The 27,015-nt window shown below is 43.9% G+C and overlaps 1 protein-coding gene across 1 annotated transcript in view; it reads right to left on the bottom strand.

Moving 5' to 3' along the window:
• Nucleotides 1-4,090: 4,090 nt before the first annotated feature.
• Nucleotides 4,091-27,015, bottom strand: part of LOC135539049 (rab effector MyRIP-like) — a 38,276-nt gene continuing 15,351 nt past the window's right edge. Inside the window, exons 2-13 of the mRNA XM_064964929.1 lie at nucleotides 22,561-22,741; nucleotides 13,520-13,612; nucleotides 13,028-13,108; nucleotides 12,822-12,965; nucleotides 12,309-12,390; nucleotides 11,714-12,045; nucleotides 9,961-10,023; nucleotides 9,541-9,708; nucleotides 7,879-8,040; nucleotides 5,215-5,310; nucleotides 4,982-5,042; nucleotides 4,091-4,329 (exon numbers count right to left, since the gene is read on the bottom strand). Of these exons, the coding sequence (XP_064821001.1) occupies nucleotides 4,316-4,329; nucleotides 4,982-5,042; nucleotides 5,215-5,310; nucleotides 7,879-8,040; nucleotides 9,541-9,708; nucleotides 9,961-10,023; nucleotides 11,714-12,045; nucleotides 12,309-12,390; nucleotides 12,822-12,965; nucleotides 13,028-13,108; nucleotides 13,520-13,612; nucleotides 22,561-22,741 (1,477 nt within the window). The 3' untranslated portion in view covers nucleotides 4,091-4,315. The remainder of the gene's footprint in view (nucleotides 4,330-4,981; nucleotides 5,043-5,214; nucleotides 5,311-7,878; nucleotides 8,041-9,540; nucleotides 9,709-9,960; nucleotides 10,024-11,713; nucleotides 12,046-12,308; nucleotides 12,391-12,821; nucleotides 12,966-13,027; nucleotides 13,109-13,519; nucleotides 13,613-22,560; nucleotides 22,742-27,015) is intronic.

Raw genomic sequence — 27,015 nt, forward strand, 5'->3', positions numbered from 1 at the left:
AAAAACCAGAGCTGTGTTCAGATGGTTCACACCAACACCACAACATCTTACAATGTGCCTAACACTCACACTACAACCACTCCAGTTGCCATGACAAGAACAGTGCGACAGCGGACTACCACCTCCATCACCACAACTCCCTCCTCTACCACCACTACCACTGCCACTACTACATCCAGAGCCAGACCTAGCCCCCCTGTCACCACTGCCCTGCCCTTCACCAGTGCTCCTACGGTGGGTAAGTAGTAGTACCCCTACCTGGCCTTATTGATCAAAACACAATTACCATTTGGTGTGATGGGATGAGTGAGTGACATTTACCAAGCCATTTTACAGTTACTTAACATTTACCAAGCCCTGGTGGGTTTACAATGACTTAACATTTACCAAGCCCTCATGGGTTTACAATGACTTAACATTTACCAAGCCCTGGTGGGTTTACAATGACTTAACATTTACCAAGCCCTCGTGGGTTTACAATGACTTAACATTACCAAGCCCTGGTGGGTTTACAATGACTTAACATTTACCAAGCCCTGGTGGGTTTACAATGACTTAACATTTACCAAGCCCTCGTGGGTTTGAAATAGAGTGGAAACACATTCCAGTTCATTCCTGCTTACACAATCCAATGCTTTGAAACCCTTGATGGGAAGTGAACAAGTGCACACTTCAGGTATAAGGATGGAGAATGGGAGTTGGGCTGCGGTTTGTGTTTGCTCTAGCTGCTCAGGGACATAGAGATGACGAGGGTCCGGTCTGCAGCTATTTCCCAGCCTGCTGTCAGATAATTGTGCAGCCGCTTATACAACGCAATGACAAATACTACACACTGGCACCATACTGCACACGTGGATCTTATCTGCTGAATGATGCCTCTCACTAGGTATCTGTCTATGTCAGTCTGGGGAGGATGGAAGGTATTTTCTCATCGTATACTGTTTATGAACACAGTACATGCCTATATGGCTCTGGGATAAACATTAACTACAGGCCTCTGACTTGCCTCAGAAAGCTGGTGACCAGTTTTGATTTAATTTGACCCTCACTCATAAATATGTGATGACGACACTAAGTTTTCCCTGCACACAGAAAAAGAATCGCGTAAGTGGTAGCCAATCTCTTGCATGGTTCCAACATTCTCATGAATAATACATAATACACTTTTGAGACTGTTATATTGGTTTCATGACACTGGCAAGCTACATAAAACACACCTAAAGCATTTTTATTAAAACAAATATTATTTTGACCCAGATATGGAAGACAGCCCAGCAAACAGTGAAGATTCCTACAACGTTAGGTAACGTTTGTTACTTGTCCTCCTCCAGCTGCTGAGGTGGACGAGCCAGAGGAGGAGCAGAGAGAGGTGCGCCTGCAGACTGGTCTCCTGGTGGGCATCTCGCTGGTCATGATCACCATGGCAGCAGCCGTCATAGCAACGGTGTACATGTACAACCACCCGACCTCAAGCGCCAGCCTATTCTTCATAGAGGTAAGTAGGCCTACTGCCCCCTGCTGGCCTGGCTGGCACTCATAAACATTTGTATGTCTTTATTTACAACTTGATTTGGTCAGGGAAGTCACTGAGAGTACATCTGATTTAATGTATTTTTGTTAAGGCTTAACACATTGTGACATTTAGGTAATTGAAGACCTTCATCAGACAATGTCAGACATTGTTTTTGCCTATATGGAGTAGTTACACATTTTGGGGAAGCTCCTCTAATACAGTTTGTTTAGCACAAATCTCCTTTCAGTTCTTCTGCCTGTGCTTCCCACAGAGGCGGCCCGCACGCTGGCCAGCCATGAAGATGAGTTTCTGTCGCAGCTCAGGGAACCCTGCGTACGCCGAGGTGGAGGATCCAGGGCTGGAGAAGGACGATCTGGTGGTCATCGACCCCAAACACACCTTCGTCATCTCCGGCCACGACCGCAGGGAGAGCTTCATGGACAGCAAGGATGGCTTCATCGTCCCCAACCAAAGAGAACGGTTCCTGTCAGACCATTGCTGACCGGACCTGACTGGATCTAAACGGATCTGACTGAACCGGACCTGGACAAAACTAACCAGACCTGACCATTCAGGAGGCTTTGGGGAGGAACTAGTATTTTATACTGTGGAAGGAGAATGTATACTTCGCTACCTTGCATTCTAACTAAAGTGCATGAATAAAGGAACAGACAGGATTTGTAAGAGACCATATTCAGACACTTAGAGGACAAATGGAAGTTTGTGGGGGAAAAAAGCTTATTTTGTTGTTTAAACCAACACGTTTGGGCCTTCAGTTCCACCGTGGAAGTGGAATTCCTTGGACTAATAGATGGCCTTTTATTTAGAACGTACAAACGTCAAGGTTCAGAGCTGCTGAGGAAGAAAAACTAGCTGATTTTAAAAAAACAATTAAATATATAAGCTAAGAATGTCATCAGCATGTTGACCAGGTTTTGTTTTTCCTGGTGGAATGCACAGCTACAGCTGACTGGAGATGGAAATGGCAGTGCCTCACGAGAATCTCAGGTCGACTCAGAGTGACTCAACTCAACGACAGCTACAGGACAATCTTGAAAAATGTGCTGATGATTCTCTACTGTACATATGCTTAACCTGCTGTCATTTTCATGACATTTGAAACATGTGTGATTTGTGTGAGAATGCTGTGATTGCAGAGGACAGGACACATAATAAATTAAACTGGACAGATGAATTAACCTATACCTCTCAGGTAATTTAGTCGTGTTTACTAAATGCAGGTCTAAGTGCGGGTGGTGGAGGTAGAATGCTGTGGAATGTCTATGGAAAACAAAGGCAAGAGCACTGTTTGGGTGAAACAAGTGGATGTTAGAAGATGCTCCTGGAAGCACTCATTGGAACATAAAGGTTGTGTTTAGAGAGTCAGCCCAATTCTGATATATTTTCCACTAATTGGTCGTTTGACCAATCAAATCAGATAATTTCACATCAAATATTTTTCAGCGCTGATCTGATTGGTCGATTGACCAATTTAGTGAGAATTTTTTTTATTAGAATTGGGTTGCCTGTCTAAATGCAGCCAACAAACTATCAAAGTCTGTTTCGATAAAGATGGCCTTTACTTCTCTAGTAAGAAGTCCTGGGAAGATTTCAATGACATACTCCTCGTGTCCTCTCTCCTCATCTACATCTCAAAAACCCATTGGAGGGGTGGGAGAGAGGACACGAGGAGAGAGGACACGAGGAGAGAGGACACGAGGAGTATGCAATTGAGATCTTCCTCCTGTGTTCAGGTCCAAGGCTCCATCAGGACAGGAGGAATGTCGACACTGGTGCCACTTCCTCGGCTCAATAACACAAACTTATTTTTCCAACTCCTTAAACTGTAAGGTTAGGCAAGCTCTGTGTGTGGATGAATCTCAAGATTGATTACTTCAAGGCTTTATCATGACTTTGTTCATACAATTGTAATAGCAGAGGACCATTACAGGTAGCCTACACAGTGAAACATCTATCTGTAGGAGCACAATGATAAGCCAAAAGTAATACCATTTTTATTTTATTGTACATAATTTACAATGTAAAGTCATACATCAGATGCACAAGGTTCCAAAGAACTAACAACCATATGAGACTTTCTGTCTACCTGTAAGTATAATATTCTGTATGACCAATATTCAACAGATAAGTCATACAGTACAAGACAAATCACTGCTGATTGTTTTATTGACATTAGGAATGTTATTTTGCACATACTTCAATAACTGTCTATTTTATGTAATGATTGTTCCCACAACAGTGATAGACCAGTGTCTTTTATAAATATATATCAAATAGGTTAACTGTTAAAAACATGTTAAAACAAGCAGTAGTATAAATCATAGCTTGCCTTTCAGACAATAGCCACACGTCTGTTAGAGTTACATCTCCATCGTCATAACAACATTCTCATCCAGCTATATAAAAATGGCTCTGGTCACCGATTGGTTGGAAGGTCCAATAACAAAGAGATGATTGACATTTCACTCAACAGCATATTTAAGAAAAAGATTCTGTAAAAACTGCTTTGTTTCTTAACTTAATCCATTTCTTCTTTGTTTTTACATCACATTTACATAAAGTATGTAGCTACTATCTCTCACTATTAAGAAATGTACAACTCTTGTCTTTATCCACAATGCCAGAAGTAGTGGTAAAACTGTTAGTCTGTACTCTGTAGTGTCTTGGTGGCAGTGTAGCACGCCTCTTACTGGACACTGATGGTACCGTGGACAAGGGGCTCAAGGCACTGGTGTGGGGGGGAGTCAAGGGGTCATGGCAGTGGTCAACATGCCCGGTCAGTTAGGTTTCTTTATCTGAGAAGAGATAAGGCATGTGGGTCAAAATACAGAACAACATGAGACCACACACTCTATTGAATACAATAACTAATGTGATTCTAGTAAATGTGTGACTATCTTGCCAAAATAATGGAAAAACTTGAATGAATGAGGGATACAAAGTACATTGAAAGCAGTTGCTTCCACACAGTTGTGGTTCCTGAGTGAATTAAGCTATTAATATCCTATCATGCTTAGGGTGATGTATAAAAATGCTGGGCAGGCCATTATTTGGCTACCATGGCTATGCCCCCATAGGATGACAATGCCCCCATCCACAGGGCACGAGTGGTCACTTAATAGTTTGATGAGCATGTAAGCCATATCCCATGGTCTTCTCAGTCACCAGATCTCAACCCAATTGAACACATATGTGAGATTCTGGAGCGGCCTGTGACAGCGTTTTCCACCACCATCAACAAAACACCAAATAATGGAATTTCTCATGGAAGAATGGTGGTCGTATCCCAACAATAGAGTTCCAGACACTTGTAGAATCTATGCCAAGGTGCACTGAAGCTGTTCTGGTTCGTGGTGGCCCAACGACATACTAAGACACTTTATGTTGGTGTTTCCTTTATTTTGGCAGTTACCTATATATGGTATATATGACATATGTATATCTAACCCTTCAAGGGTGGAGCAGGTAGCCGCCTCCTCGTTTGCCGTGAAGACTCCAATGTTTGTGGCTGCAGAGAGTCATGTGACACTTAATTAGTTTGTTAGAAAATCACAAGGTATGTGTTTGTTAAACGCTGGTAGTGAGTGACAAGTGGGGACCAGGAGTTTTTCCTGACCCCAAACTGCTGACCAGGAAAACCTCCTGGTCTTAGTCCTACGTGGCTTGGTCCGGTCCAGTACCTTAGGCTGTTCTTGGAGCTTAAAGAAGCGGTTCTGTGGGACCACATTGAGACCTGCGATCTTCAGAGCTGCGATCCTGTCTGCGATTTCCGACACCTACAACAAAGTAGAAATATTCATATTATCTGACTCAGATAAACTTAAAAGGCCTTAAGAAGCACAATTGAATGTGTACGTTTTTATGTCAATCATAAGGACCCCTTTCTAATTCTTTCTTTCAAACATTGTATTTTATATTTTTATATTTATATTTTTTTTTATATCCCTGTAACGGTCGTTGTCGTCTGATGAAGAAGAATCGGACCAAAGCGCAGCGTGGTAAGTGTTCATGACTTTTATTAAGTTGAACACTATAACAAAGTGCAAAACCGAAACAGTCTTGTCAGGTGCAGAAAACACTAAACTGAAAATAACTACCCACCCCAAAACATAGGTGGGAAAAAGCTACCTAAGTATGGTTCCCAATCAGAGACAACGATAGACAGCTGTCCCTGATTGAGAACCATACCCGGCCAAAACAAAGAAATACAAAACATAGAAAAAAGAACATAGAATGCCCACCCAAATCACACCCTGACCAAACCAAAATAGAGACATAAAAAGCTCTCTAAGGTCAGGGCGTGAGAATCCCAGGTAAAATCACATGCATTCTCAATTTTTTCAAGGCAAAAGTCTGAAATGCCACAATGGGCTCAGGTCAAAAGTCTTGCACTCTTATACGAAAAAAATAAACACCTTTCAATATATTTAACTTTATGTAAAATGTATTTCAAATACATGTACTGTACATACATATAATACCGGACAATTCCAGAAATGCATGGCTGTGACATGTAGTTTGCAGGGTGGCCAAAGTGGTTCCTAATTCGGCATATGACGTAGTTTGGCCCTTTAGAGGAATCTTAAATTGCTCTTTATGTATTTATCAATGGAGATACATTTTTGGGGGAAACCAACCCAAAACTTTGGCAGTAATATAATTTAAATTTAAATTGTTATGGTGGGTAAAAAAAAAAAGATATACAGTATATCGATTTCACCTCATTTTTACAATCTGTCATTAAGAGCACATGTTCAATAAAAAAACAAGCATTTTCCCATCGCAAGAAGTTATTAATAAAAAAATACAAAATGACAATAGTAAGTGTCGCCCCCCCCACCCAACACAGGCTTCACTCTGCCTCCACCTCAATGGACATTTATTTATTCACTGCTACAGTTGTTATGATGTACAGTACCAGTCAAAAGTTTGGACACACCTACTCATTCGAGAGTTTGTCTTTATTTTTACTATATTCGACATTGTAAAATAGTAGTGAAGACACCAAAACTATGAAATAACACATATGGCACATATTGTACTGTTGTAACCATTAAAAGTGTTAATCAAGAGTTTGAATAATCTCAAATATAAAATATATTTTGATTTGTTTAACACTTTTTTCAAATCTGATCATTGCTAGACAACCATTTTCAGGTCTTGCCATCAATTTTCAAGTAGATTTACATCAAAACTGTCCTTGGCCATTTAGGAACATTCACTGTCATCTTGTTGATAAGGAACTGGATAATATGTGTGAAATGCTTGATAATGTGTATCAGTGTATATCAACAGAGGAGTATATTTTCTGGGTGATTTAAATATTGACTGGCTTTCATCAAGCTGCCCACTCAGGAAAAAACTTCAAACTGTAACAAGTGCCTGGAGGGAAGCAAAAGTCATTCCGCCACCCAAGAATAGTAAATCTCCCTTTCCTGGCTCATATACCCGACCAATCAGCCTGTTACCAACCTTTAGTAAACTTCTGGAAAGAATGGTGTTTGACCAGATACAATGCTATTTTACAGTAAACAAATTGACAACTGACTTTCAGAACGCTTTATAGGGAAGGACATTCCACAAGCACGACACTTACACAAATGACTGATGATTGGCAGAGAAATTGATGATACAAAGATTGTGGGTGCTGGTTTGTTAGACTTCAGTGCGGCTTTTGATATAATCGATCATAGTCTGCTGCTGGAAAAACTGATGTGTTATGGTTTTACACCCCCTGCTATATTGTGGATAAAGAGTTGCCTGTCTAACAGAACACCCTCTGCCTCTCCAACATAATCCAGGTAGAATCAGGAATTCCCCAGGGCAGCTGTTTAGGCCCTTTACTGTTCTCAATCTTTACTAATGACACACCACTGGCTTTGAGTAAAGCCAGTGTGTCTATGTATGTGGATGACTCAACACTATACACGTCAGCTACTACAGCAACTGAAATGACTGCAACATTTAACAAAGAGCTGCAGTTAGTAAAAAATCATTGTATTTGGGACAAATCATTCACTAAACCATACACCTCAACTAAATATTGTAATTAATATTGTGGAAATTGATGTCCACAAACTTTTAGTCATGTAGTGTATTTAGGCTTGTCATGACAAAGGGGTTGAATACTTACTGACCCATTTCAGCTTTTCATTTTTAATACATTTGTAAAAAAAATAAAAAAATAAATACATTCCAATTTGACATTATGGGGTATTTTGTTTAGGCCAGGCCAATCTCAATTTGATCCTTTTTAAATTCTGTCTGTAACACAAGAAAATGTTGTGAATACTATCTGAATGCGCCGTATGAGACACAGAGGAAATCCAGACTTGAACACAAACCTGGAGGTCAGACTGCTGCACTTGGGCGGAAGCCGTTGCCACCTGCTCCTCCAGGTAGGACAGCTCCAGGTCTGAGGTGGCACCGCCGATGGCCCGGGCACAGTCCTCCAGGTCGCCAAGCTCCGCCTCCAAACCGTAAGCCGTGCCCGCCACCACGTACACCTGGTGGGCACAGTTCAGTTTGCACAGACAGACTGTGGTCATTTCAGTTGTATAACATGAACAGAGGTTAGCATCACACACCATTCTTAAACCCTCAATGAACGTAAGATACAGTGCATTCGGAAAGTATTCAGACCCCTTGACCTTTTCCACATTTTGTTACGTCACAGCCTTATTCTAAAATGGATGATTTTTTTTCCCCTCATCAATCTACACACAATACCCCATAATGATAAAGTGAAGACAGGTTTTAAAAAACAGAAACACCTTATTTCCATAAGAATTCAGACCCTTTGCTATGAGACTCGAAATTGAGCTCAAGTGCATCCTGTTTCCATTGATCGTCGTTGAGATGTTTCTACAACTTGATTGGAGTCCACCTGTGGTAAATTCAATTGATTGAACACGATTTGGAAAGGCACACACCTGTCTATTTAAGGTCCCACAGTTGACAATGCATATCAGAGCAAAAACCAAGCCATGAGGTTGAAGAAATTGTCCGTTGGCACAGATCTGCAAAGTGTACCATTTTTTTTGCAGCAGCATTGAAGGTTCCCAAGAACACAATGGCCTTTTTTAAACCACCTTTAAATGCTGCAAAAAATGTTTTGGTACCCTTCCCAAGATCTGTGCCTCGACACAATCCTGTTGTGATACAGCGCGGGATCGAACCCCGCTCTGTAGTGACGCCTCTAGTACTGCGATGCAGTGCCTTGGACCGCTGCGCCACTCAGGAGACCCCAGCCTCCATCATTCTTAATTGGAAGAAGTTTGGAATCACCAAGACTCTTCTTAGACCTGTCCGCCTGGCCAAACTGAGCAATCGGGGGAGAAGGGCCTTGGTCAGGGAGGTGACAAAGAACCCAATGATCACTCTAACAGAGCTCCAGAGTTCCTCTGTGGAGATGGGAGAACCTTCCTCAGGACCTCAGACTGGGGCAACGGTTCCCCTTACAACAGGACAAAGACCCAAAGGACACAGCCAAGACAATGTAGGAGTGGCTTTGGGACAAGTCTCTGAATGTCTTTGAGTGGCCCAGCTAGAGCCCCGACTTGAACCCGATCGAACATCTCTGGAGAGACATGAAAATAGTTGTGCAGCGACGCTCCCCATCCAACCTGACAGAGCTTGAGAGGATCTGCAGAGAAAAATGGGAGAAACTCCCCAAATACAGATGTGCCAAGCTTGAAGCATCATACCCAAGAAGATTCAAGGCTGTAATCGCAGCCAACGGTGCTTCGACAAAGTGCTGAGTAAAGGGTCTGAATTCTTTTTTTTCAGTTGTGTATTTTTGTAAAAAAAATTAAACAACAACTTGTTTTTGGTTTGTCATTATGGGATATTGTGTGTACTAGATTGATGAGGGTGAAAACTATTTAATCAATTTTAGAATAAAGCTGGGGGGTCTGAATACTTTCCGAATGCATTGTATGTTGAAATAAGGAACAGACAGACAGACAGACAGACAGACAGACAGACAGACAGACAGACAGACAGACAGTATCCTCCAGTCTGCTGAGTTGTTTGTCCAGCCTCTTTGTGTCAGTGTTGGGGGACAGTGAAGGGATGCAGTCATCCCCCTCGACCCCCTGGAGTCGGTCTTCTGTTGCGTTTAACACCTTCAGCACCTCTGTGGTGATACTGTGCAGTGACACCTCCGAGTACCTCTACACACACACACACACACACACACACAATGGTTTAGATTAACACCATTCTTAGGCAATCCCCAAAAGCCGTCTGTTTATGTGTGTAACACATCCATTAATGTGAGAATAACAGTTTTAAACAAGCAGAGAAAAGCCAAAGAACAAAGATAAATAAATAGGGTTTGATTGATTGGTTGATTAATTGGATTCATAGCGCTATCCCAGTTGCTCTTGGTAAAGGTCAAGATATCAGTTAGTTTGTGATGTCACCTGCTGTAGCAAAGCAGAAAGGAACTGGAGTGTGTTTTCTAGGCCCTTGTCATTAGGACTATCCTAAAATGAAGCAATGGAACAAGGAAGGACAGGGGAAGAGAAAGGAAAAGACAAGTTAGGGAAAGTAAACGGGTCTAGAGTAGCGAGCACATAGTGTTACAGCTGTTAGTTGCTTTCAGGTTAGAAATGTCAGAAGAAATACATAGCCACATACTCTATCTCTAGAGGTAAAGCTAGGTCCTTTGTTTCTTACATTCAGTATCTCCTCCTGAACACAGGGGAAACCCTTTCTCCAGGTTTGACTCCTGTCTTATGCAAAGTGCCAAACCTGCCTGATAGCTGTTCTAGCATTAGCATCTTATTCATTAGATATTAATCTACCTCTTCCTTTAACTATTTTTCTCCAAACTGTATGTTATTATTTTCCTCTCCTCTCTCTTCTCTTTCTAGGTCCATCACCATTTCTCCTCCATCTCTACCTCCATTCCACCCAGTGTGTTCACTAGGCTGCAAGTGATGTTATCACATAACACCTTCTTCCACAGTGTCCACACTTTCTGTTCTTTCTCGCTCTTGTCCTCCCACCCCACCCCACCTTCCACCTTTATCTTTGCTTCCCCTAGCCTCTTTCCTTCCTTCCCTCCTTCAAACATCATCTCCATCATCCTCTGTACCGTCGTTTCCCTCTTTCTCTTCCGCTTTCTCTACCTTTGTGTCTGTCTCTTCATGTTGCAGCTCTCCCTCTTTCTCACTCTCATCCTCAAAGTCAAACAGTCTCACGTCTAGTTCGGTGATTCTATCGCGCCTCTTCTCGTTCATCATCCTCCCCTCCACCACCATCATCACTCCCAGGTGCCAGGGCTTCTCCTTCTCCACCTGTCCCCTCCTCCTCTCTCCCTCCATTTCTCCTCGTCTTTCTCCATGCCACTTTCCACCCATTTCTCCACATCTCTCTCCGACCAACTCTGTCACTCTCTCTGATAACTTAATTATGTCTCCTACACTCCTCTCTGCTCTCTCCTCCTCTTGTTAGACGAGAATTGTGAGGCGCTAACTAGACTGGCCAGGTCTCTCAACTTGGAGATCAGTTCCTCCCCCTTCATCTCCCACAGAGCCTCCGCGACTATCTCCTACCTCTCTTCTCCTCCTCCTTCTCTCTCCTCCCTCTCTTTCTCCATCTCTCCACCATCAAAACCCGCTCTATCCAGATCATCCTCTGTGGATGAAAACTGTGTGGCATCGACTTGTCTAGCCAGTCTACACAGTTTGGATGTCAGCTCTTCCTTCTCTCCCTCCCTCTCTCTCTTCTCCTCCATCTCTCCATTGCTGAGACCCACTTGGTCAAGCTCGTCCTCTGTTGATGACAACTGTGTGAATTGGCTAGCCAGCATATGCATCTTGATGGTCAGCTCCTCTCCTCCTTCTCCCTCCCTCTCTTCAGCTCTCTCCTCCATCCTCTCTTCCTCCCATTCCTCCACCCCCTACACACTCTGTCTAACTCATCTTCAGTGGATAAGAACTCTGTGCCTCTGACCTGACTAGCCAGATTGATAAGTGTTGACTCTCCTCCTCCAAATCCCTCCCTCTCCTTTGTCTTCTTCTCCTCTTTATTCTCTTCCGCTCTTCCTCCCTCCATCTCCACCTCCATTTGCCATAACCTCTCTTCCTCCCGATCTCTTTCTCTCTTCAGGGAGGCGAGATGAAGCTTCTGGAGCTTCGACCCTTAACCTCCAACCTGACCTTCTCCTACCTCAGACTCATAGTTGAGTGTGTTCGTGCTGGCGTGGTGGCCCAGCGAGGGTAATGGGATGCTGGGTTGCTGGCCAGCAGAGGCCTGGGAGTCTGGAGCCTCTGACCCCTGGTTGTTGTTGGCGCTGGAGGTCATCTTCCTGCGTATCTCCAGCAGGGCAGCGTCCCAGGCCCCCTCGGCGTCGTAAGAGCCCATTTCATTGCAGGCGGATATCACACCGAATTCCCACTCCAGGACACTGAATACAAGCGACTTCCACTTGGTCAGCAGGCTGGGCCGAGAGAGCTGGGTGCTCTGCAAGGCGATCCAGTTCCCGTCAGGGCTCTTCAGCACTGAGGACGCACCTCACACACACCAGGGTAGACAATGAACAAACAAGGAATTCACCACAGACAGACATGTAAACACACACACACACACACACACAAACACACACAAACACACACACAAAGGAGGAAGCCTTTAGCCACCAGTCTCTAGCTAGAGTACATCACCAACAGGTAACTCTGAAACTTACTGCATAAGGTGTGTGTACTAACGACATTTTGTAAAGATGTGTGTGAATAGTAAATTGCAGTGGCCAGCAGGCTCTTACTGGAGTTGTCCAGGCGGTCAATACTCTTCCAGCTGGCCAACCCTGCCGCTCCTCCCTCCACCTTCAGCCCCTGCTGAGAGTCCTGGGAAACCCCGAAGCACTGCATCACAACGTTATCATCCAGAAGGAAGGCAGAGCGAGACCGCCGAGGTAAATACACACACTTAAATATGGGTAAAGAGAGGTAATGATAACTAACCAAGTCACACTCCATATACTGTATTATGTTCTGGTCTTATGTGACAGACTGGGCTTTTAACCGTGTTAGCCTGCTAAGCTAAAGCCTGGTCATGAGCCAACACAAGTCTTCATGTTGGGCAAACCATAGTCTCGAGTTACCATGTCTCGTTTACCACTCTGCTTTCTGAACGAACATGAAGATGCCTGGCTATCGAAGTTCGGCCACCTGGGTTATCTGCGCACCACAATACTGTGTTAGCCCTCTGAACGGAAGCCTAGGCAAGGTTACTAATCACATAAGCGTAGTTCCCTTAACCACCTTACGCTCCATACCTTGGCGTGGACTGATGTGGTGATCTGGGGCTGGGAGCTGGGGCAGCTTGAAGCCAAAGGCTTTTCACCACTCTGGTTGCCTGGGGGCCAGTCCAGGTCACAGTTTGGCTTCATCTCAACCAGGTTCTTCCTCCGCCGGATGATCTAGGATGGAATTGAGTTGAGTTGAGTTTAATTGAATTTCAATTCAATTAAATGGTACTTACTGTCTGTACGATGGTTGTGGCCAGCTCCTCAATCAGCTCCTCCCTGTGGTCCCGCAAATACCTAGCTTCACTCTGCATATCCTGGAGAGAACAACAGCGAAGTCAGATACACAGTCGATAAATATAAAATAATAAGATCCTGCAAGCTTTTTAAAAGTGGTTTTGGATATGCAAGGTTTTACAGATTAAAGGAGTAATTAGGTGCAGAAGATGACTGTGTCACTGCTCGGCTAGTCTGTTACAAGAGGTTGCAGTACTACTGCATGCTAAAATATCTCAATGAACAATAACATAGAAGTGGGTTTCTTTAATTAGGGCAGCACAAAGTAAATGGAATTGTAAATGAATGATCTGCACGTTTAATCTGCATTTCAGCAAACTAGAAGGAATACAAAGCTGGTACTGCAAAGTGAAGTCAATCTTCAGCAGTCTTACTTTCTCCCTCTGAGTCATATGAGTGACAGACAGACTGACCGCCGCAGCATATGTTACCTGATTGTCGGTGTATCCCTCTGCCCTGTAGATGGCCTCGTCGATGGCCTCCTCTGCCACCCTCAGTGCCACTGTGAGGGTCTTTGCTGTACTCTGAAAAGGGAAAGGGGGTATAATAGAAATGAAGGTTATATTTATCGTTAACTGTAATTGCGTTAGCTACACAGAGTATACCAAACATTAGGAACCCCCCCCCCCAGCCTCAATTTGTCGGGGCATTGACTCTACAAGTTGTCAAAACCGTTCCACAGAGATGCTTGCCCATGTTGACGTCAATGCCTACCACAGCTGTGTCAAGATGGATGGATGGAGTTTGATAAACCGGTGCATCTGGCACCTACTACCACACCCTGTTCAAAAGCAATTCTTTTGACTTGCCCATTCATCCTCTGAATGGCACACATACACAATCCATGTATCAATTGTCTCAAGGCTTAAAAGTCCTTCTTTAACCTGTCTCCTCCCCTTCATCTACACTGATTTGAAGGGGATTTAACAAGTGACATCAATAAGGGATCATAACTTTCACCTGGATTCACCTGGTCAGTCTATGTCATGGAAAGAGCAGGTGTTCCTAATGTTTTGTACACTCAGTGTATGTTCTAACACTCCCTCCATCTTGTGCCAAAATCTGTTCTTTTTAAGTCGTGGTTCCAATAGTTCATATTTTTTTCTAAGAGATTGTCAGTTGGATAGAGGTTTTATATATCTTACCTATCATATGAATATCCTGTCCTATCTTAAATAGGATTTCCTCAACATTGCCCTGATGTCCAAAAGATCCTGTCTGGGTTGGCGCCCCCCCTTGGGTTGTGCCGTGGCGGAGATCTTTGTGTGCTATACTCAGCCTTGTCTCAGGATGGTAAGTTGGTGGTTGAAGATATCCCTCTAGTGGTGTGGGGGCTGTGCTTTGGCAAAGTGGGTAGGGTTATATCCTTCCTGTTTGGCTCTGTCCGGGGGTTTCCTCGGATGGGGCCACAGTGTCTCCTGACCCCTCCTGTCTCAGCCTTCCGGAATTTATGCTGCAGTAGTTTATGTGTCGGGGGGCTAGGGTCAGTTTGTTATATCTGGAGTACTTCTCCTGTCCTATTCGGTGTCCTGTGTGAATCTAAGTGTGCGCTCTCTAATTCTATCCTTCTCTCTTTCTTTCTCTCTCTCGGAGGACCTGAGCCCTGGGACCATGCCCCAGGACTACCTGACATGATGACTCCTTGCTGTCCCCAGTCCACCTGGCCGTGCTGCTGCTCCAGTTTTAACTGACCTGAGCCCTAGGACCATGCCCCAGGACTACCTGACATGATGACTCCTTGCTGTCCCCAGTCCACCTGGCCGTGCTGCTGCTCCAGTTTCAACTGTTCTGCCTTATTATTATTCGACCATGCTGGTCATTTATGAACATTTGAACATCTTGGCCATGTTCTGTTATAATCTCCACCCGGCACAGCCAGAAGAGGACTGGCCACCCCACATAGCCTGGTTCCTCTCTAGGTTTCTTCCTAGGTTTTGGCCTTTCTAGGGAGTTTTCCTAGCCACCGTGCTTCTACACCTGCATTGCTTGCTGTTTGGGGTTTTAGGCTGGGTTTCTGTACAGCACTTTGAGATATCAGCTGATGTACGAAGGGCTATATAAATACATTTGATTTGATTTGATTTTGATTTGATCTACATTTCGTGACAGAAACCTTTTAAGATGCATGTATTTGAAAATGTCTACATTGGTCAGCCCAAACAGACCAACAAAAAACGATCTGCTCCTTCAATAAAGACATTAAGTACTTGAAGTAAGAGGAGATTAGGAATGTAGAGTATATACTGTATAATTATTTAACTACAGGTACCGTGAATGTGAGCAAAAATAGCTGTATGTAGCGGTAGATGTATTGTTGTCCTTTAATTTAATCCAATTTGTGTTGGGATGGTAGGGTATATAGAAAAAAAGACATTCAATATCTAACCCTACATTCACTATGTGGGAAATAAGTATTTGTCGCTACAGACGCTGCCCTCATTCCCGATGCTCTCCTCTACGTGCTTCCCTCTTCACAGAGACACGACACACAGGACAGGCATGGGTCATGTTCAGCAGGCCACAATGTAGCAAAACAGTTTGAAAGAGGAAAATGAAATGGGTGTTTCGTATTGGACAACTTCAGGTAGGACATCATCTGTTTCATATCTCTTTCTCCAGTTTTGTGCCCACTGAGCCCATGCAGAGCACTCAAACACACAGAGACACTTCAAAAACCTCAATAATTGTTGAAAGAATTTTGAGCATGTCAGTGAAAAAATACTCTCATAACATGAGCACACATTGCTTGATTAAACAATGATACTGTAGCCTCAGAGTAATTGCAGTTGAAGTAGGGGTTTGCCTGAGCAGGGGTATTTTCTGTACCTAGTCATAGATTCTCTGTCTTCTTTGAGCTCTATTCAGGTCCTCGAGATATGCACACAATGCTGTGGTTATTTATTGTTATATAACTGCCTTACTGGCTCTTGTGTCAGGCCTTATCAGCCTTATCCCTGTACTGTGCAGGTCCAGTGTATAAATAGTTCAGATTGGGGAACAGTAGCGTAATCTATAGACCTTTTTAAAGGGAAGGTGGTTGAGGGACATGAACTAGATTTGAGAACAAATTAGCGACTCTATTGCTAACTGGCTGTGTCCACACACCATGCAGACACACTCTTTCCTCCTCTCTCTCACTTTCTCACCCTCTCCTGCAGGTCACAGAGGAGGACTGAAGGCACTATAATCCAGACAGTAGTGCAGCAGCAGTCTGTTATCTACAGTGCAGCTCTTCCTCCATTCTTAATGCTGCCTGGCATGACTCAATCAGCAGCCTCCAGCCTGCTTCCCCAGGCTCTCTGTGTGCTCTGCAGAGGTAGTTTGACAGAGTTCAGCACACTCACGTGATGAGTAACCTTGCTTAAGGCCCTAATGCCTAGGCTTTAGCTCAGTGGACTAACAAAGTATTGTCATGACACACAGATGCATCGGGTTCCAAGCCAGTCAGTCGCACTCGCTATGCTTCAATCAAATCCTATGGCCTAACCAGGCACCAGCACAAGCCTCTTTGTACTGCCAGAAAGCACTATTTGGATGACGTAACTTTTAACTTCGAGCTGACATTCATTGTTGTTTAATGCTACCAATTGGCTATGCAGAACTATGCTACCATTCTCCTTCTTGTGGTATTTGGAGAAGTCCCCGAGCATATTGAGTCACTAGCCTATGGCTCTGTGTGCTACGGCTCTGTGTGCTACGGCTCTGTGTGCTACGGCTCTGTGGGTGCTATGGCTCTGTGTGCTACGGCTCTGTGTGCTACGGCTCTGTAAGAGGTACATGTTATGACAGTTTACACCAGCAGTGACGCCTTAAGCCTCTACAAAAAAATTCTGCAAGAATTAGAATCTCAAAGAGCCAGTGGAGTTTATGCAATAGTGATACTGAAGATTGATTATTCAATTGATCACCTATAATGAACAGTTGAATTACAAGCAAAGGCTTGGAAATGACTACCTAGAAATAACAACATTCTGCTCTAGCACATCAAACATGGTAGAGTATCCTCCTCTCATCTGGTAAATCAGGTCCAGCGAGAGAGAGAGACAGAGAGACAGACAGAGAGAGACAGGGAGAGAGAGAGAGACAGAGAGACAGACAGAGAGAGAGACAGAGAGACAGGGAGAGAGAGCGAGAGAGCGAGAGAGAGACAGGGAGAGAGAGAGAGAGAGACAGACAGAGAGAGAGACAGAGAGACAGGGAGAGAGAGTGAGAGAGAGACAGGGAGAGAGAGCAAGAGAGAGACAGAGAGACAGACAGAGAGACAGGGAGAGAGAGCGAGAGAGAGACAGGGAGAGAGAGAGAGAGACAGAGAGACAGACAGAGAGACAGGGAGAGAGAGCGAGAGAGAGACAGACAGACAGAGAGAGAGACAGAGAGACAGGGAGAGAGAGAGAGACAGAGAGACAGGGAGAGAGAGAGAGACAGAGAGACAGGGAGAGAGAGCGAGAGAGAGACAGGGAGAGAGAGAGAGACAGAGAGAGACAGGGAGAGAGAGAGAGACAGAGAAACAGGGAGAGAGAGCGAGAGAGAGACAGGGAGAGAGATAGAGACAGAGAGAGACAGGGAGAGAGAGAGAGAGACAGACAGAGAGAGAGACAGACAGAGAGAGAGAGACAGAGAGAGAGACAGAGACAGAGAGACAGGGAGAGAGAGCGAGAGAGAGACAGGGAGAGAGAGAGACAGAGAGATGACCCCTGCTACTGCAAATAGCTCCTGGCCAAAACAGCCCTGACGGTCCTCTCCCTGAAGGTTCTGGATGTTAGGAGGCTTTATGAATATGGTAGAAGGCATTATTACACATGCACAATGTTGTCAAGCACATACACTAATAATAGCACATATCTGATGCATTCACGTAGCCTTCCTACCTACACACGCATACACTCTGAGAAAAAAGGTGCTGTCTAGAACCTTAAATGGATAATTATTCAGCTGTCCCCATAGGAGAACCCTTTGAAAAACCCTTTTTGGTTCCAGGTAGAACCCTTTGGGTTCCATGTAAAACCCTTTCAACGGAGGGTTCTACAAGAAACCCAAAAGAGTATTACCTTAAACCAAAAAGGGTTCTACCTGGAACCAAAAAGGGTTTTTCAAAGGGTTCTCCTGTGGCGACAACCAAATAACCTCTTTGGAACCCTTTTTTCTAAGAGTGTACATTAGAGCTGTTTGGTAGGGGGACCTCGGTTCGGTCTGCACTGTGAACCCGAATAAATACATTAAAATAAAACACTAGGCCTATAGGCTATGCTGCGTTGGATGCCATTGCCTCCTGAGTAAATCTGAGCTGGAAAAAAACCCATTCTAGTCTATTCCGTTAAAACAACGTTGTAATCAAAATTCCAATCTTAAAACACTGTAATAATGGGTATGGGACAAATGCTCATACACTGAAACTAAATGGGTCCTTGTTATGAATTTTATGAATAATGGCTAAACAATGTATACATTTAACTATAACTATAACTAATTGAATTCTACCCTGTTTTACTATATCTGATTTATAATGAGGGTGTGTGTCTAAAGTAAGCAAAGAGGGTCATTAACCTATGTTTGAACTAACTCAACTATAACTCTGTGGCGATTAAATAAGACAGCGAGAGCCCCTCCAGGTTTTTCCGTATCTGGAACTGTCTGCTAAGTGGTAATAAACTATGGCGAGACTTCAGGAGATAATCCAGATATATTGTGTGTCATGTATGTGCACTAGTAAGTTGGAATGAACTTTTGAACCTGCTTTGTCCTGGTCGAGAGGAGGAGATACCTTTTATAACCTATGATGTCATATGTGAAATAGAAGCTGTTGTACATGGTTCTATGAGCAGCGTGCTCCGAGAATAAATACTATTGGCTAATTTTGATAGACTGGTCTCTGTCTATTTCATGCAAATAGAGATCTTACAAATTCTTAGAAACAGACAGAATGATTTTAATTGAATTGGTTAATGAACACATATAGGAATTGTTAAATTCCTTTGACAGTCCTATATGTACTTTTCCAGTCAAAACCTTCTCAATCATCAGCAGCACTGATAAGCTTTCACATCTTTGACCTTCTTTCCTACTGATCAACCTTTTGGCCTCATCTATGGACATAGATATTGGGACCCATTGATGATTCCCCTCAATCTAGCATAAGCACCAGAGACATGGCTTTTCATCTTCTTCCCATTATGCTTTTCCATTAGCAGAATCTTCCCTTGCTGAGCCTGCCTACCACACAATATTAGCAATCTACCATTTCCAATGAACCGGGCTTGTTTGACTTCAGCTATCTCTTTCTCTATGGCATTGGTTAATTGGATAGGATGTAAATGAGGCCCTGTGGTCTCACCAAACACCATCACAACTTTCCACTCTGACACATTGTTAGCCCTCTTCATGCTTTCTGTACTAGCTAGACACTCTACTGCTTTCAGTATCATGCTCTCTCTTCCTCTTATGTCTTTCCACTACCGACCATTCAGATCCTTGACCCTCATCTTCCTGATTCATATCATCAGAACTGACACACATATTGTTTGCATTCCAGCACAGACGTTGCTTCTACAACTTTTTCTCCATTTCCTCCACGTCGGCCGCACTACTCTCCACCATTTCCAACTATCTGCCATACGTTCCTGCAAACCGTCCCGACTACCTGCTTCCTCTTCTGTCTCTGGTCAAGACTCTTCAACATTCAGCCAGCCGTCCTCTCCCTCGCGCGTTATCAGCTCTGGTAAATAAAGTAGCCCCCCCCTGGATCCGACCATGTCTATACGGAACTGGTTGTCCTCTGGTCCGTTCGGAATGGGTCTCTATATTGAAAAATGTATTTCTTCATATTTATCCGGGTGGGAAAGCCCCAGGTCAATTTCGGAACGGGTCCAACTTTTTAGACCTCTACATGAGAGGCCCAATACTTACCGAACCTAGAGTACATGTTCAAACACCCATACATATACAGTATGCATACACACTGTGGGACGGCACACACTCGCACACACGCGCACACACGCACACACGCACACACACACACACACACACACACACACACACACACACACACACACACACACACACACACACACACACACACACACACACACACACACAGAGAGAGAGAGAACAGACAGAGAACAGAGAGAACAGACAGAGAACAGAGAGAACAGACAGAGAACAGAGAGAACAGACAGAGAACAGAGAGAACAGACAGAGAACAGAGAGAACAGACAGAACAGAGAGAACAGACAGAGAACAGAGAGAACAGGCAGAGAACAGAGAGAACAGGCAGAGAACAGAGAGAACAGACAGAGAACAGAGAGAACAGACAGAACAGAGAGAACAGACAGAACAGAGAGAACAGACAGAGAACAGAGAGAACAGGCAGAGAACAGAGAGAACAGGCAGAGAACAGAAAGAGAACGAACAGAGAAAACAGACAGAGAACAGACAGAGAACAGAGAGAGAACAGGCAGAGAACAGAGAGAACAGACAGAGAACAGATAGAATAGAGAGAGAACAGTGAGAACAGAGAGAATAGAGAAAGGAGCACTGTTGAGATGCCAGTTATGCATAGTGTATGTAGCAGACCAGTGTTGACATACCATCTTATAAAATGTTTTTTCTTCAGTTACTTTAGTTGCGCTTGATTTCGATTACCCACAGTGGGTGGTGTTTGTACTTTTGGGAGTATTCTATTGTTTACATTGCGCCAGGCAAGTTATTTTGTGCACTCCACTAACAATGTGTAGCATGTATGGTGGTCTTGAGTGTGTGTTACCACATCCTCTGAGTCAAGAGGTCCCTTGCCCTGAAGGCAAGAAACACACACACACGTCCTCATCTCACCTTGTTTAACCTCTGCCAACTTATTGTGGGAGACCTCACTCTTCTGATTGCAAACATTAGTGGTGCGCGGGTCAGCTATTTGTTCTCCCGCACCCACCTACCTGCAATTGCTAATAACCCATCCGCAACCACCCGACTATAAGTGATAAAGTGAAAATCTGAGGCCCGCCCCCAACACTAACCTGTAAATATAGAAAATACGCTATAGGTTACAGTCAAAGACAGCAGAACAATATTTTGACAGGGGGAGCAGATTTTTGGATAAGTTTCTGTTTATAATTTCAGACATTATTGTAGGCTATTTGTTAGTCAATTTTCTCTTTTATATGTTGCCCTAAAAGACTAAATAAACCCTTGCTCATCAAAATAATGTAATAGATTGCTAGAATGAATTCTTCTGTCTAGTTGACAAACTAACATGATCCAAACATACTAAGACAGTCGTGAAGAGGGCACAACAAAACCTATTCCCCCTCAGGAGACTGAAAAGATTTGGCATGGGTCCTCAGATCCTCTAAAGGTTCTACAGCTGCACCATCGAGAGCATCCTGACTGGTTGCATCACTGCCTGATATGGCAACTGCTCGACCTTCGACCGCAAGGCACTACAGATGTACGGCCCAGTACATCACTGGGGCCAAGCTTCCTGCCATCCAGGACCTCTATACCAAGCGGTGTCAGAGGAAGGCCCTAAAAATAGTTAAAGACTCCAGCCACCCTCATAGACTGTTCTCTCTGCTGCCGCACGGCAAGCGGTACCGGAGCGCCAAGTCTGGGTCCAAGAGGCTTCTAAACAGCTTCTACCCCGAAGCCATAAGACTCCTGAACATCTAATCAAATGGTTACCCAGACTATTTGCATTGCCCCTCTTTTACACTGTTGCTACTCTCTGCTATTATCTATGCATAGTCACTTTAATAACTCTACCTACATGTACATATTACCTCAATTACCTCGACTAACCGGGGCTCCCGCACATTGACTCTTTACCAGTACCCCCTGTATATAGCCTCGCTATTGTTATTTTACTGCTGCTCTTGAATTATTTGTTACTTTTATTTGTTACTCATATTTATTTATTTTTGGTATTTTTATTTATTTAAACTGCATTGTTGGTTTGGGCTTGTAAGTAAGCATTTCCCTGTAAGGTCTAAACTTTTGTATTCAGCGCATGTGACAAATAAAATGTGATTTGATTTGATATGTAATGTTTTCTCTGTCATCTTTCTAATTCTAACCCGAACACTAATTCTAACCCGAACACTAATTCTAACCCGAACACTAATTCTAACCCGAACACTAATTCTAACCCTAACACTAATTCTAACCCGAACACTAATTCTAACCCTAACACTAATTCTAACCCTAACACTAATTCTAACCCGAACACTAATTCTAACCCGAACACTAATTCTAACCCGAACACTAATTCTAACCCGAACACTAATTCTAACCCGAACACTAATTCTAACCCGAACACTAATTCTAACCCGAACACTAATTCTAACCTTATACCTAAACCACCTAGAAATAGCATTTGATCCTGTGGGGACTAGCACACACACACACACAGAAACACACTCACCCCTGTAGACAGAAACACACCCCTCCACACTGACCTGCCCTTCCGGCACGCGGAACAGACCCAGGCTTTGTCTTTCTTGCTGTAGGGGTGGCAGGTCTTGCAGACGTTGTACTGGCAGTCCAGACACTGGCACATGGAGTTGACCAGGAAGATGAAGGGAGAGCAGCAGCAGATGTAGCGATGTTGCCGGGAGAGCAGGGAGCAGCGACTGTCCTCCTTGTCCAGCTCCTGCTTCAGGTCACTGAGAGAGGATGAGAGAAAGCGAGGGAGGGTGGGGGAGGGAGGATGGGAGGATGGGGGAGGGAGAGAGAGGAAGATGAGAGGTGGGGGAGGGTGAGAGACGGGATGAGGTGAGAGAGAGAGGAGAGAGAGGATGAAAGATAGAGAGGATGAGGGGTAAAGAGAGAGTTAGGGGGAAGAGAGGGGGAGAGAGGATGGGTGAGAGGGGGAGGATGGGAGAGATGCTGATCTCCTGCTAGTACACCCAGGTCATCTGGCTTATCTCACTAACAATACACCTACTTATGTACCCATGCAAACCACAGTTTTAGGAGGAAAATGTTTGTGTTCAAATCACATGTGTATACAGTAATGTTGAAAATCAGGACACTGTCAAACATGACAGAATAAAACGAAGAGTAGTTTCACTCATTCCAAACGATCCATTTACATTTGACATCATCTGAATATTTTCCGAAGATTTGTATCCTCTCCCAAAAAATTACAACCTTTCATATATATACTGATTGTACAAAACATTATGAACACCTGCTATTTCCATGACATAGACTGACCAGTTGAATCCAGGTGAAAGCTATGATCCCTTATTGATGCCACTTGTCAAAACAAATCAAATTGTATTTGTCACATACACATGGTTAGCAGATGTTAATGTGAGTGTAGCGAAATGCTTGTGCTCCTAGTTCCGACCATGCAGTAATATCTAACAAGTAATCTGACCTAACAATTTCACAACAACTACATTATACACACAAGTGTAAAGGAATGAATAAGAATATGTACATAAATATATGAATGAGTGATGGCCTAACAGCATAGGCATGATGCAGTAGATGGTATAGAGTACAGTATATACATATGAGATGAGTAATGTAGGGTATGTAAACATTATATAAAGTGGCAGTGTTTAAAGTGGCTAGTGATACATTTATTACATCATTTTCATTATTAAAGTGGCTAGAGATTTGAGTCAGTATGTTGGCAGCAGCCACTCAATATTAGTGATGACTGTTTAACAGTCTGATTGCCTTGAGATAGAAGCTGTTTTTCAGACTCTCAGTCCCAGCTTTGATGCACTTGTACTGACTTCGCCTTCTGGATGATAGCGGGGTGAACAGGCAGTGGCTCTGGTGGTTGTTGTCCTTGATGATCTTTATGGCCTTCCTGTGACATCGGGTGGTGTAGGTGTCCTGGAGAGTAGGTAGTTTGCCCTCGGTGATGCATTGTGCAGACCTCACTATCCTCTGGAGAGCCTTACGGTTGTGGGCGGAGCAGTTGCCGTACCAGGCGGTGATACAGCCCGACAGGATGCTCTCGATTGTGCATCTGTAAAAGTTTGTGAGTGTTTTTGGTGACAAGCCAGATTTCTTCAACCTTCTGAGATTGAAGAGGTGCTGCTGCGCCTTCTTCACGAAGCTGTCTGTGTGGGTGGACCATTTCAGTTTGTCTGTGATGTGTACGCCGAGGAACTTAAAAACTTTCCACCTTCTCCACTACTGTCCTGTCTATGTTGATAGGGGGCTGCTCCCTCTGCTGTTTCCTGAAGTCCACAATCATCTCCTTTGTTTTGTTGACATTGAGTGTGAGGTTGTTTTCCTGACACCACACTCCGAGGGCCCTCACCTCCTCCCTGTAGGCCGTCTCGTCGTTTTTGGTAATCAAGCCTACCACTGTAGTGTCGCCTGCAAACCTGATGATTGAGTTGGAGGCGTGCATGGCCACGCAGTCATGGGTGAACAGGGAGTACAGCAGAGGGCTGAGAATGCACCCTTGTGGGGCCCCAGTGTTGAGGATCAGCTGGGTGGAGATGTTGTTTCCTACCCTCACCACCTGGGAGCAGCCCGTTTAAGCCTTGAGACAATTGACACATGGATTGTGTGTGTGCCATTCAGAGGGTGAATGGGCAAGACAAAATACTTAAGTTCCTTTGGACAGGGTATGGTAGTAGGTGCCAGGCGCACCATTCTCATTTACAATGACGGACTTCACCGGCCAATCCCAGACGACACTGCGCCAATTGTGCGCCACCCTATGGGACTCCCAATGACGGCCAGTTATGATACAGCCTGGATCCGAACCAGGGTGTCTGTAGTGATGCCTCAAGCACTGAGATGCAGTGCCTTAGACCGCTGCGCCACTCGGGAGCCCCAAAATATAAATGAATGACTATAATGGATAATTGAACAGACAGGAGAGAGTGAAGGGGAGGGAGGAGGATAAGGGAGAGAGATCGAAGGAGTATGTAGAGCTTTTGTATATGTAACAGAGTGCGTTCTGTTCTGCCTCAAGCCGGCCATGAACTCTCAACCTTCTGCACAACAACAGTCACCCAAAGCCAACATCTTAGCCAATAGAATAAGAAACTAGTCTGTCACTCTGTGAGTGACAGTTAGCTTTTATATCTCAGCACAGGAGGCTGGTGAGGGGAGGACGGATTTCATTCCAGCCATTACTAGGAGCTCGTCCTTCCCAATTAAGGTGCCAACGGCTGCCTGTGTATCTCAGGGAATGTGGAGAGAGAGAGGGCAGAGGACACAGGGGATAATCTTAACAGATTAGAGGGTCAGAAAGAAAAAATAAAAGGCATGAATAAACAAAGATGACGTAATTAAGTAATATAATTCTACACCTCAGATGCACTGAGCGCTCGGTCTGTTTGACCCCATTATAGCAGAGGCCAATGTAAAAATGACTCATACACACTGCTATATTGTAAATATCTAGGTATTTTTTTGTGGAGATCACTGCAGTTTGGTTGAGATCAAATGGAGTCCTGATTCTTATGGTAGATTCCCAGGCTACTGTAGTAATGTAGGGAGTTCAAATACTGTCCACACAAAGACAGCAGTGCAGTTCCACAGCAGGAGGACTTTCTAGCTGAAGGCAGAGAACAAGACTTTAGTGACCTGAGCTGTGTCAAACACAATAATCCTCAGACAACTCTGGCAGTCTACTGAAAACAACCTAACTTTTACACACTCCCAATCAGTAGTTTGTGTCTGTGTGTCCCATAGTTGTCCAAATGCAGAAGACACAATGTTTCCTTGTCTGACCTGCCAAGCTCATGGGTTTGTTCTAGATGCTATATGTATTCACTATGGGCCTGATTCAAACTGTGGGTATTACTGAAGGTGGCTCTCAATAGTGGCTAGTATTTAACATGATAGAAATTGTAAAATAAAACTGACTTCATCCCTACAATGTATGAGGTCATACAGTAACAACTCTGATTAACAGCACATTGATAACCTACTTCACTGTGGAAAAGGGGGCCGCAATACATGTCATGTTGGGGCGGCAGGTAGCCTAGTGGTTAGAGTGTTGGGCCAGTAACCGAAAGGTTGCTAGATCAACTCCCCAAGGTAAAAATTGGTTGAATCAATGTTGTTCCCACGTCGCTTAAAAAAATAAATAAATCTGATGACGTTGAGTCAACGTGGAAAACTGATTTGACAAAAAGTCATCAATATAAAGGAATTTTGTATTTTTTTACCCAACTTTTAACCTAAATCCAACGACAAAGTGACACTGTTAGTTGATTTCACGTTGAATTCACGTTAGTTGACAACTCAACCGATTGTAAATCAAAACTAGATGTTGAACTGACGTCTGTGTCCAGTGGGGAGATTCTATCGGAGAAAAGAAAGATGCTTTTTCCTCTTGGAACCGGCAGGTTCGCACAACCTTAATTATGGTTTCTTCACATGTAAAGATATTGGAATTATTAGGGAATCAAGTCAAGGTCAGAACGCAGCGTAACTGAGGACACACTGCTGCCACGCCTTCATTTCTAACATCTCCACCCAGAACGAATAGCACATTTATAGCATGCTATTCTTATGCTTAAATTCAAGGTCAGAATAGAAAAGAAAAGTGCAGAGAAACTGAATTACGTTCCATTTACACATGCTTAATTCACGCTTAACTCACGCTTAACTCACGCTTAACTCAGGTCAGATTCCCATGTGTCCTATGTGTAATACACAGCCTGCAGGAGAATACATGAACCAAAGGTGCTGTGGGCCAACTAGTATGTGTCCACTGGTGTCACTGTAGAGAAGCCAATGCCAGCCATGCTCAGGTGAGGGCATTATTATTCCACACAAACAGAACTGACAATAACAATAACCTCTTGAATTATGTTTAGGGCTAGTGGTTTTTTCCAAGCACATGAACTGACCAGGAAAACCTTAAGGCTCTAGTAACAGCCTACAACTATCCAGGGCCCAGATGTTTTCCTAGTCAGGTCGCATGGTCAGCTCCCGGCTCTAATTA

Source organism: Oncorhynchus masou, unplaced genomic scaffold (assembly GCF_036934945.1).
Source record: "Oncorhynchus masou masou isolate Uvic2021 unplaced genomic scaffold, UVic_Omas_1.1 unplaced_scaffold_10___fragment_4___debris, whole genome shotgun sequence".
NCBI classification, from domain to species: domain Eukaryota; kingdom Metazoa; phylum Chordata; class Actinopteri; order Salmoniformes; family Salmonidae; genus Oncorhynchus; species Oncorhynchus masou.